Source organism: Akebia trifoliata, chromosome 11 (assembly GCF_017979445.1).
Source record: "Akebia trifoliata isolate Shusen 1 chromosome 11, ASM1797944v1, whole genome shotgun sequence".
In the NCBI taxonomy this organism is placed as follows: Eukaryota; Viridiplantae; Streptophyta; class Magnoliopsida; order Ranunculales; family Lardizabalaceae; genus Akebia; species Akebia trifoliata.
In genome coordinates, this window is record NC_141385.1 from 45,257,269 (window position 1) to 45,270,434 (window position 13,166).

General features: G+C 35.2%; 1 protein-coding gene and 1 pseudogene across 4 annotated transcripts; both read left to right on the plus strand.

The window, feature by feature from the left end:
* Positions 1–204: 204 nt before the first annotated feature.
* Positions 205–10,001, plus strand: LOC147392036 (organic cation/carnitine transporter 4-like). Of its 4 annotated transcripts, none has more exons than XM_086417434.1 (3): positions 205–837; positions 8,096–8,402; positions 9,136–10,001. In XM_086417434.1, the coding sequence occupies exons 1-3, from the start codon at positions 423–425 to the stop codon at positions 9,998–10,000; spliced, it is 1,587 nt and encodes a 528-aa protein (XP_086273560.1). In that variant the 5' UTR covers positions 205–422; the 3' UTR covers position 10,001. The 4 variants fall into 4 exon arrangements, with proteins under 4 accessions (XP_086273560.1, XP_086273562.1, XP_086273563.1 ...); XM_086417436.1 differs by having other exon boundaries at positions 9,223–10,001; XM_086417437.1 differs by having other exon boundaries at positions 206–837; positions 8,096–8,390; positions 9,223–10,001.
* Positions 10,002–10,792: 791 nt separating this feature from the next.
* Positions 10,793–11,281, plus strand: LOC147392037 (organic cation/carnitine transporter 4 pseudogene; annotated as a pseudogene).
* The last annotated feature ends 1,885 nt before the right edge of the window (positions 11,282–13,166 follow it).

Here is a 13,166-nt window from a genome sequence, read left to right on the forward strand (position 1 = left end):
CCATGAGTTTTGAGTCCAGCTGTCAGATTGAGTTAAAAAATCAATAGTAAAAAAAATTTACTAGTCACAACCCTCGGTTGAGGCTCTCCATCAAAGAGACGGTTGAGATAAAATAAAAAACTCGGATTTCCTAGAGATCTATTCACCTTATTTTTCATGAAAATTCTGAACATCTGAACCGTCCTTTTAATGGAGCATCTCAAACTTTCCAATCCAAAACTAACACTACGTCTGCCACGTGTACATTTGAAGATATATTTACACGTTTTCCACGACTAATACATCCAGAAAATCTAAATTAATCTCAACCGTTTTTTGTTCACAGTGTAAGTAATATCGTTGGACACTAGAGTGAAATCCTATTTATATATAACATGAAGTGTGTTGTTCACGTAGTATTACTGTTGAGTTAGACTAAAACAATGTCGGCTTCGTCGTCAGATTCCGGCGAACATGACACCACTTCTCCGCTTTTACCGGTGGAAAATTCCGACACAAATAATGAGAAAATAAGTATGGACGAGATGCTGCAGAGATACTCTGGAGAGTTTGGGTTTTGGCAATTGAGGCACTTGGTGCTCACCAGCTTGGCTTTGGCTTTGGAGGCTTTACACACCATGGTCATGATCTTCGCGGATCGTGATCTGGGTTGGCGTTGTATTGGTACGGATATGGGTTGTTCGTCCATGACACGTACCATTTGTGAGTTGAAACCCGGGACGTGGGAGTGGGTTGAAGGCCCGGGAAGCTCGACTGTGGCTGAGTGGGGGCTCGTCTGTGGAGAGAAGTATAAGGTTGGCTTGGCTCAGTCAGCTTTCTTTGCAGGCTGCATGATTGGTGAGTTACTGTTCTATGTATGTTGGACCCATATACTTTTGTCCTCTAATTAGTAAATCCTAGCCATTGGATTTGGAGCATTTCTCTGCTCCAGTGGCTAGAAATCACCAATCAAGCTTATTTTTGGTGTTGGCCCACCTTTTATCGGTCGTTGGGCTCATGATGAATACATCTCCACGTGACATCTAAAAAATGAAGGGATGCATGAGGATGTAGAGAATCTTTTTACAAAGTTCAGAAAAAAATAGAAAGTTAATTTTTTCTCCATATTGAATTTTAATTTTAAATTTGGGAGTTTGACTGTGCAGAAAAAAGTTGTTTTTTAGTGCTATTTTTAAATCTGTCATAAAAAATGAATTTGGTTGGGGTGACAAAGTTAATCCAATGTTAGAAAGGTTTATTCACCTGATCAGATTTAAATACATACAAGAGTTTGCCCACGGTATTCTCTAAGAAAGAGGAGAGAAAATATAATAAAATTGAAATTGTTGCTTTAAATACATGCGAGATTGAATCTGAATTACTCTTATTAGAGATAAGTATTGGACGATTATTCAACTCATAAATATGGGATTAGAAGTTTTAGAATTAACTGATTTTTGGTGAGGATGATCTCCTCATCATAAAGATCATCTTCACCAAAAATCAGCTCAATCTAAAACTTTTAGCCCACATAGGACTAAACACGTTGTAGATGTATGAGTAGATATGTGTGTACACAGATCTTGATCCATATATATATATATATAGGATTAAGATCTGTATGCACATAAAACTACTCATAAAGCTACAACATGTTTTGTCTTATATGGACAAAAATGTTTGGAATGGGCTGATTTTTTGTGAGGATGATCTCTATGGTGAGGAGATCATCTTTGCCAAAAATCAGCACATTATGAAACTTCTAGCCTCACGTTTACAAGTTGAAAAATTTTAAGTCGTCTAATTTTTGTAAATCATTTTTGATGGGATTAGAAGTTTTGGAATGAAATGATTTTTGGCAAGGATGATCCCCTCACCATAGAGATCATCCTCACAAAAAATCAGTTCATTTCAAACTTTTTTAATCATATAAGACAAAAATGTTGTAACTTTATGAGTAGCTTTATGTGTCTACGGAACCCGACCCATATATATATAAACCCCAAATAAGCTAAGAAAAAGTAGTCACTTTTGATAGTAAAGAAATTGATCTTCTAGTAATCTTCTTTGTTTGATAAATGCATAGTGGAAAGGGATGCTAGTTGGCTTAAGTTGGATAATCTCATACTTTCCGTGTGTCATCTCATATGTGTGGAGCTAGGTCGTTTTCGATTCTAGCCTCCCCCTCTCTAATTAATGGCCCCCTGTTGTCTTTAGCTTTCGATTCCATCATGGTCTTATAGTCGTGCAGAAGGGGATAACTACCTAACTAAGGACAAATCTCTCTCTCAAGGAGTAAAGGCATGGAGAGCTTTTTTGTAGGGCCAGACAGTTCACCAAACTTACCTCCCAATGTCTAAACATGAGCCCGGCTTAGCTCATCTGGCCCATTGATAGCTCGTCTCTCTCTCTCTCTCTCTCTCTCTCTCTCTCATATTATTATTATTTTTTAAAGGTAATTAGATCTTACTTAAAAATAGATAAAACTAAAGAAGCAGATGAGAGAATATTCGTTCAATCCAGAGCCAGTTCTTGTACATTCCATCAATCTTAACAATTGGATTTCAATCTTAATTTCTATGCCAGTTGTTTTGAAGTTTATTTTGTTCTTATTAGCTTTGTTTAATACACCCAATAAAGAAAAATTCAAGGAGAAATACTAGGTTCATACTATCTCTCTATGTTTTTCTTTTATATGTTTTCACGCTAGAACAAGAATCTGTGGATAAAGTACAGACCTAGCCACGAGTCTTAGAATTTAGCTCATGTATCTATGTTGAAGAGGAAAAATAAGAAATTTTGATATTTAATTAGCTTTGCCAAAAGAGTACTGGTAATCTGACTTAGCCATGTGGCAACTCTATCACTCACCTAACGTGACAGGTTATGGAACGGTAGATGTGCTCTCTTTGGGATATAAAACTGCAATGAGAGCTCATCTGTTGTTTTCGAGCGTGTCATGTTAGGTAAGTCAATTGAGTATGCCATATGCCTAAGTCAGATTATCACGACTCTTGCCAAAAATCTTTTATAATTTAATAAGAAGTACTTTGCCTACTTAAGTATTTATATTTATATAATGGGTCAGGTTCAAGGGCCATATGAGAAAACATATAAGAAAACTTTCGTTTTTCAAAATAAGGGTTAGAGGTTTTGGATTGAGCTGATTTTTTGCAAGGATGGTCACTATGATGAGAAGATCATCCTCACAAAAAATCAGTTCAATCAGAAACTTCTAAATCCATCAAAAGTGATTTACAAATTAGTGATAAAAAGTAGTAAAAAATCGACGGTCCACATTCTAAATCACTTTTAATGGGGTTAGAAGTTTCAGATTGGGCTGATTTTTTTTTTGGGATGATCTTCCCATCATAGAGATCATCCTCACAAAAAATCAGCTCAATCCAAAATTTCTAACTCATATTTTAAAATTTTATTAAAAACGAAAATTTTCTCATGTTTTCTCATATGGCCCTTGAACCTGACCCTTATTTAATAGACATTATCAAACAAATTATTTATGAGATTGAAAAGTACTAAAGACTAGAACAAAAGTTGTTCTAACCCAATAATACTAAAATGCGATCTTTTTTCGGAAAAGAACTTTCACTTGAGCCAATCTGCTTTCATAGGACTCTTAGGACCAGTTCTGTTGTCCTTATTTGAGAAAGTGCCTAGTGGAGAGAAGGACCACTTTATCGATGTGGCAAAATCAATAATTTACTGATCAACCCTATGCATGTGCTTGGAAGGACCATTAAAGGTTAAACTTTTCAAAAAGAACATTGATGAATGAACGCCGTTTTGGTACGCGGCTGATGTGGTAAGGGCATAGAATCATAGATCTTTTTCATATATGCAATCATCACGACTCTTTCGAAAAAGGCTGTTAGCCCTTTTTTGTTTAATCGACAAGGGAGTTAGTTTGTTGCATCTAAACAGTACTATGGTCCATCATGGTGTCAGAATATGCCATATACGGCTTTCAATGGATTAGGGCTGCCAATGGGATGTCATCCAGGTTGGATTGGATCATCGTTGAGTTTGGACCAATCTTTGTAAAGGATTGGATTGGATTTGAATTTGATCCAATAAGAATAAGATTTCCCTTGCTGTATTGGTGTATATTGGATCTGAGTGTTAGTGTACATTTGATCCATTAATAATTGGATGGGTGTAAAATGGAGAACACGTTTTGTGTCTTCTCTTTCTTGAGTAAGACGAAATAAGAACCTTTGTATATATAGAGATATTATTACATCAATTTAACTAAGATTAGAAATTCTTGATGGTCAAGAAATCCTTCAATTACATGCGTGCAATTGAAGTTCCTATGATATACAAAATATAAATAAACTTCATACATTTAAATAGAGTATATAATTTACATACCTTTTCACGTTTGAATGTGCCCACTTAGTTAAGGTGGTAAAGATGTGTAGAGTGTTATTGTTCAAATCTCATTTAACCTACCTTCACATTGATCTCTAACCCCATCTTAAAGTAGAAAAAAAAATCTCACATTTTATTAGATTGTGACCTTAATGAATCAGGGCATGGTTGATGCAGAATGAACTGATAGGCTACCAGATAGGATTTTTATTGGGTTGGATCCTTGTTGAAACAAAATCCTCAATCCAAATCCAATCCATTGACAACCCTAATGTTGATCCGATCCATTGACAACCCTAATGTTGTTATAATGGCCTTTAAAGTGTCCTCAATCTCAGTATTATTATTATTATTTTTTAAAATTTATCAATTTATTTTTATAATAAACTTCTAATTAACACTTTAGGTTGTCAGTGGATACCTGTTTAACTGAAATTGATAGGAACCAAAATCTATTCAGTTCTATTCAAGGGGTACCGATGGATACCGTGAGCCAATTTGTTTTGTCATTTCATTTTATTTTGTTGATGGTTTAAGGTTCCCTACGTTTTCATATAAAATATGTATTCCAGCTTAAGTAGGCCATTTCTCCTGGAGTTCATTACATGTAAAGAAGATGACTTTAGTTTTTATTTTTTATTTTTAACTCTTCGTATATTTCTTATATATATATATATATATATATATATATATATATATATATATAGATAGAGGATGGCGTTATTACGACCCCCTTTGCGACACACCATTTTGTCTTATATGGGCAAAAATGTTTGGAATGGGCTGATTTTTTGTGAGGATGATCTCTGTGATGAGGGGATCATCTTGGGAAAAAAAAATCATCCCATTCCAAAACTTCTAACCCCATCAAAATTGATTTATAAAAATTAGACGGTCTAAAATTTTTTAACTTGTAAACATGGGGCTAGAAGTTTCATAATGAGCTGATTTTTGTCAAGGATGATCTCCCCACCATAGAGATCATCCTCACAAAATATCAGCCCATTCCAAACATTTTTGCCCATATAAGATAAAATGGTGTGTCGCAAAGGGGGTCGTAATAACCCGACCCATATATATATATATATATATATATATATATATATATATATATATATATGGGTCCCGTTCGGCACCCTAAGTTTTACCACACACTTTAACAAACGCGTTTTGTCCTACATGGGTTAGAAGTTTCGGAATGAGCTGATTTTTGGTGAAGATGATCTCTATGATGAGGAGATCATCCTCACCAAAAATCAGCTCATTCCAAAACTTCTAACCCCAACAAAATTGATTTACAAAAAATGGACGGTCCATGATTTTTCAACGTGTAAACATGGGGCTAAACATTTCAGAATGAGCTGATTTTTGGGGAGGATGATCTTCTAATCATAGAGATCATCCTCACCAAAAATCAGCCCATTCCAAAACTTCTAACCCATGTAGGACAAAAAACGTTTGTTAAAGTGTGTGGTAAAACTTAGGGTGCTGAACATTTCCCTATATATATATATATATTTATGGAAGAAGACTTGTATATAAAGAAGATGAAATTCTACTGTCACTATATGTTTTTATTTTATTTTTTATTACTACAATCATTGAAAATTTGGAATCGATGAGCAAGGGTGAACTCAGGGAGTGAAGGAGAAACTGCTCTCGCTCAATTTTTTTGTTTTTTGGGTGATTTAGACATGCTCTTCCCACATTTTGGTAAAAATTAGAGATGCTCCCTGTGTTCCCATCCTTTTACCAATAAAATATAAGAGATGCCCCCCTCCCCTATGTTTTCAAAATGATGAATTCCCCCATGAGATAGTTCTTCTTCTCTGAAATTAAAGAAAATGATTTAAACGCCCTCATCTTCGTATTTTCCCCTACAATTGATCATGTCCAACCTTTTTTATTTCTAAACCTTATGATTCTATCTTCAACCATCAAACCTCAAGAACAAGATATAATTTTTGTTGAAGAAGAAAGATTTGTTTTGGATAAAAAAAATCAAGGGTTTCTACATGACAATGAAGATGAGTTGAAGACGAGGTTGAATAGGTTACATATAATTACTCTGGATTGTAACGAGTTGGGGATACTGGTTTTTAGGTTGAACTCATCTTCAATCTTCAAATTCTATCATCTTCAACCCTCAATTCTCAAGAACAAAATAGAAGGATGGAGTTTTAGGAGAAAATCAAGGCAAGGGGTCTTTGGCAAGAGGATGAAAATGAGGGCATTTAGGTTATTTACATTAGTCTTGTAATTGAAAAACTAGATCAAGGTGGCAAAAGTATCATCATTTTGAAAACATAGGGAATGTCTTACTATCAATTAAAATGTGGAAGGGTATGTCTAAATCACCCAAATTTTTTGAGAACTTTTATTGGCACCATAACTTTTATTTCTTCAATCCCATTTTCATTTTATTTTGTTAAGTAACTTATCCTAAGGCTTTAGCTCCTCTTTTGGTGCAGTTGTATCCTATCGATATCAACCTTTGTTTTTTGATTGTTAAGTTGGGGCTATGAGAAGACCGATCCCTATATTAATGGAGTCTAAAGTCCTTGGAAATTACAAATAAGATCTTTTACAAGGAGGGCCCAAAGCTCAGCTATAATTCTAGGATCAAGAGAAACAATAAAACCAATAGTATTAATGGCCATGTTATCTGTTTAGGATGGGGAGTGGGGACCTTTATAGCTTGCTTACCGATCAAAAAGAAGAAGAAGAAGAAAACAACACAAGGGTGCCAATGGGTTAGCTCTAGTTCGGTTCTTGTGTTAAACATTTAGACCTAGTCGTCCCATTAAATATTTTTGTTTCATTTCTTATTCTAATTAGTTTTAGTTATAAAATAATTGGAACCAAAATTACGATCATCATGAACTAGGTTACCAGTAGGGCGTAGCTAAGATTTTTTTTTAGGGAAGGTGTTGAGTGGATATTTTCCTCTACTCTCAGGTGTGTCATACCTTAGTTAATTCCTGTGACCCTCTTATATTTATAGTTCTCCCCCTTTCCAATAGATCGGTCTTTTGGAATAGTTAGAGTGATTGCATTAGCACACTCTTTTTTAGTAATATTACCAACAAATTAGAGAAAACATTCTATTTTTTTTTTTTTAAAGAAGGCACCATTGAGAAGGGAATTAAATACCCCAATAAACAAAAAGATATACAAAATGATTTTAAAAAAATAAAAAATCATTTCTCATTTAACTGGATGCGCGTTCTCAAGCTGATGCTATTATTGCTTCCAACTGGGGTGGTGAGATGGTTGTAAAGCATACTCAATCAAAGATGGTGAAATGGATTCCGCAACTTGGTTTTATTAAGCTCAACACTGATGGTGCTCTTTCAAATGAAGGTGGAGGTTTTGGATTCATTGTTAGGGATACCATGGATAACGTTAAATTTTATGGATATAGAATCCATCAAGTTGGAAGCTATTGTTGAAGGATATATTAAGAATAGCAAAATCTCAGGGTTATTCATAAATCATCGTGGCTGCTAATTCAAAGTACGTGGTTCAAAGTATTAAAGGGTAAATAAGCTCAACATGGTATCATGTTCATCTATTGCGTCAGATTCATGCGTTGTGTGCAGATATTAACATTACATTAACGGCCATGTTATTGGTTTAAATATCATTGCAATTTAGTTACATTTCTTTGAAAGCCATTGAAATTCATACATTTCGTTTTTAAATGGTCATGTTATTTGTTTAGGTACGGGAATATTCAGTCATCTCTCGGATTCCTTCCTTGGTAGGAAAGGATCTCTAACAGTCGTTTGCATAATGAACGCTGTTTTTGGTATCTTAACGGCATTATCTCCCACCTATTGGTTCTACATGGTCATTCGTTTCTTCACAGGCTTCAGCACTGGGGGTGTGGGCCTATGTGCCTTCCTCCTTGCCACCGAACCAATTGGCCCCACAAAGCGTGGCACCGCTGGAATGTCTATCTTCTACTTCTTCTCCATTGGAATTGTCCTTCTCTCTGGAGTTGCCTACATTTTCAGGTTATATTTTTGGTAAATTACTATTTCGTGATAAACTTTTGAAAAATTTACCATTCTGGCTCACTGTTCATTTTATTACCAAAACGTGAACATGTTACGAATTTAGAGGTTTTAAAGTGACAATTTCACAGGTTAAAAGCAAAATTGTCACTTTAAACTTGCTAAATAGTCACTTTTAAAACTGCCAAATTCGTTGCTTATTCACGTTTTGATAATTAAAATGAACAATGAGCCAGAATCATAAATTCGTCCAAAATTGATCACGTTTTCGTAAATATCCTTTTTTTTTTTTTTTTGTTACATTAGTGCAAATCTTTTTTTTTTTTTGGGAAAGAGAGGGAGGGGGATTCCCAAAAAGGACACGAAAATTGAGAAATTCCAAAGACAATACAATATTCATTTTAATTCTGAAAACGGTAACTTTTCATTCTCGAAATTCAAATATTTTCGTTAAACTGGAATTTTGTTTTCCTATTCTATAAAACAGTAAATACTTCCACTATTTTAATTTCAGTAAAATGGTTAAAATAAGTTCTGTATTATAAAACAATTAATTTTACCCTACTTTAACAAAAATATTTTAATTTTGAAAATAATAAATTACCGATTCCGGAATTAAAATGAACAGTATGCCATTTTGGTAATTTTTAATTTTCAGTGCATGTTGGCAAATCCCCTTTTTTTACACCACTATAATTGTGATGAGATGTACTAAAATATAATGCACCTCTATGGTCTCATATAGGTCGTGGCGTGCACTCTACATTGCCACTTCCATCCCCTCAATCCTCTTCCTCATTGTTGTAATTCCCTTTATTTCTGAATCCCCAAGGTGGTACCTTGTTCAAGGAAAAGTCGATCCAGCTATGAAAGTCATGCATACAATCACACAATCCAATGGAAAGCATCTCCCTAGAGGAATTCTCCTAACCCTTGATGACGATGATAATAACAATGACAAGAACTCAAATGACGAAGTGCCAACAACAAAAGAAGCTGTAAAGGGTTCACTCATCGATGTTGTTAAATCACCCATCACTCGCATTCGCCTAGTACTGACAGTGGCTATCAGTTTCTTGTGTTCAGTTGTGTACTATGGCCTTAGCTTGAATGTCGTCAACCTTGACACAAATCTTTATCTCAATGTCATACTTAATGCTGTAGCAGAGATGCCGACATTCACATTAACCGCATTTCTAATGGAAAAGTTTGGTCGAAAGCCATTGGTGATTAGCACATTGTGGTTCAGTGGCATATTTTGCTTTGTAGGGAGCCTACTATGGAATAATGGGGCATGGAAGATATCAAGAATGGTGTGTCAGATATTGGGATTATTTGGGATGACGGGAACTTATGATTTGTTGTTTATTTATATGGCCGAACTTTTCCCAACAGTTGTGAGGAATGGTGCACTCGGGTGTGCGACACAAGCTGGCCATATGGGATCAATATTGGCGCCCTTGGTGGTTGTATTGCGTGGTGGATTGCCATTTGGGGTGTTTGGGGCATGTGGGATTGTAGGAGGGATACTTGCATTCTACTTGCCAGAGACTTTACATTGTCATTTGTACGATACCTGGGCTGGAATTGAGAAGGTTGAAAATGCATGAAGGGTATGTTAGAGTGTTTTGAGTTCAGAGAGTGTTCGAGTTTAGAGTGTTTTGGTGATGGATTGCTGTTTGGGGTGTTTGATGCATTTGGGATTGTAGAAGGGATACTTTCATTCTACAAACCTTGGCTTGAATGGAGAAGAGTGGAAATGCATGAATTGTATGTGATTGTTTGAATTTAGAGATTAGATACGTTTTTTCTGTTAATTTTGTGAGGCTTGAAATAAATGTTGAACTTATTAATCACCATGAAGAAGACATGGCTAACTTGATCAAGACAAGGTTCTCCAAGTTACTTAATTTCTTTTCCAAATTTTGAGCTCCAAGTACAAAAATTATGGCTGAGATTTGAAACACAATTTAACATAAAAAAAACAAACTCTTGAGCGATAGCTTGATTATTCCGGACATAAGTCCTACTAATGAGTAAAAAATTATAGGGTGTTCTAAAATTTAGAACCAAGTGAACCATTGGTTTTCTGATCAATTTAAAAATTCAAAAAAAGATAAATGTACTTTTTAGAGGGGTTTTTTTTTTGTCCATGCTAACAACTAACAAATCTTCTTTTGCTATCAGTGATTAGCAAACTACTCCTATGGAGAAGTACCCACGATGAAACAAGCTGTAAAGGGTTCCCTCATCGATGTTGTTAAATCACCCATTACTTGCATTCGTCTAGTACTATCAGTGATTAGTAGTTGTATTCAGTTCTGTACTATTGCCTTAGCTTGAATGCCGTCAACCTCGAAACAAATCTTTACCTCAATGTCATACTTAACGCCGTAGCGGAGATGCCGGCATTCACGTTAACTGCGGTTTTCATGGACAAATTTGATCGGAAGCCAGTAGCAATAGGTACATTGTGGTTCAGTGGGATATTTTGCTTAGTGGGGAGCCTAATAGGGAATCATGGAGAATGGAAGATGGTAAGAATGGGGTGTGGGATATTGGGGATATTCGGGATGGGAGGAACTTATAATTTGTTGTTTATTTATATGGCCGAGCTATTTCCGACAGTAGTAAGGAATGCTGCACTTGGGTGTGCGACACAAGCTGGACATATGGGAGCAATATTGGCACCGTTTGTGGTTGTTTTGGGTGGTGGATTGTCATTTGGGGAGTTTGGGGCATGTGGGATTGTAGGAGGGATACTTGCATTCAATTGTATGATACCTTGGCTGGAATGGAGAAGGGTGAAATTGCATGAAGGGCATGAGTGTTTGAGTTCAGAGATTTTGGGGGATTGCTGTTTGGTGTGTTTAAGGCATTTGGTATTGTAGGAGAGATACTTTCATTCTACCTAACCATAGACTTTACCTTGTCTCTTGTATGATACCTTGGCATGAATGGAGTTGTGCGAAAACGGGTGGATTTAGAGTGAGGGCAATGGGGGCACTTACCCCTGTAAGAATTTTCAAACCTTCTATGGAGTAATGAGCTATTGCGACAGATAATAGTTGCGAATAAAGAAATCTGCTGCTATTGCCCTCACAAGTTATTTTACACCCTTAATTGTCCCCACAAAAAAGTTTTCATTGTTATATTGCCCCCACAAAAAAAAATTAGTCTTTGTTGCCCTCACAAAAAAATTTCCACTCTTAGGTTGCCCCCCACATGTGTAAAATCTTGGCTCCGCCCGTGTGAAAATGCATGCATTGTATGTTGAGAGTGACTTTAGAGATTAGATTTCTTTTTATTTCTTTTTTTGTTAGTTTGTGAGGCTTGGAATAAATGACGATTTGATTTTTTTTTCTTTCTAAATCCTCTTACAGGTAAAATGACGAACTTGTTAAACATCAGGAACAAGATATGGTTAAGATGAGGAAGACAAGCTTCTTCAAGTTTGTTTATTTTCCAATTTTGAGCTCCAATTACAAAAATTAAGACTGAGATTTGCAAGTACACTATAACTTAATTAAAAAAATTGCCATTGGTAGGCCAAATTGTTGGGGATAAGGAGTGGATATTACTCAAGTAACAAAGATTTTCATTTTCAAGAAGTTTGTTGTGATGATTTTGAATTATATTTTTTTTAAAGAATTGGTGAAAGAGCAACGATAACAATAAAAATGGGAACCAAGATAAAGAAAATGCAAGACAATTTACATGATTCAGCAAGTTGTCTACATCCATGAGCCACGATGAGAACCTTCTACTATTTCTGTGAACAGTTCATTCTGTCCTATAATCAACCAACAAAATACAAAAGACAAACATAACAATTCCATAAAATTTGTTGAAGCATCACACCTAGAACATATTCAGTTTTTTTTTAGTGTTTTTATAGTAGACACAATGGAATAAAATCCATTGGACATAAAATTCACTTTATGGGAACCCAGTGGAGCACTTAAAAGTGGTTCACTAACAATCAGATTAAAAAAAGAAAAAGAAATTACAAGTGCATCATGAGGATCCACCATCACTGTTAGAAATGCATGAATGATATAATCAATGAGCCAAAGAAATCAAGAACTTTTATGATGGTCAAAAGCACTTTTCTTTCTCTCCACAGGCCAAAGTGAATAGATTAGAAATAATGGAAATCCAAGAGATGACATTCGAATATAAGTTCATATTAATTTTTAAACAAAACCTAAAGAGAGATTCGAAAAATAGTACCTTAAATGAGATTCAAAGAGAACATGAGTAAAATCAGTCACCATAAAAGTAAATCAAAAGTGGAGATCATAAGGAAAGTATAACATGAGCACAAAAAAAAAAAAAATACAAACTACAGGAAGATGAATAAATTTTAAACCTAAAAGTTTAGGTATTAAAGTGCGACTTGTAGGTTAACTGAGGCTATAAAAGATAGGATTTTTTTTTTTTAAAGTTGGGTGTGCAATCAATGATTAATGATGTGCAACTAGTCGGCCCCTTTTTTGTCTTTATAAATTACCTTGAACTCATCCTCAATCCTTCCCTCAAAACTTGAAAGTTATTCACAAGAATGCTAATTGTGGATTGTACAACAGATTTAAGTTCTCCATTTTTCTCCATCATAATGTTGTTATTGGGCCTGCCCAACCCCAACTTATCTTCCAAAAAAATGTGAAAATTTTACTTGTTCTATGGTTTGAGACTCACAAGAGTACCTTGAAGGGAGAAGTGAAAAAGTGAGAGATGGGGGTAAAGAATAAGAGGTAGAGGGATCATTTTATC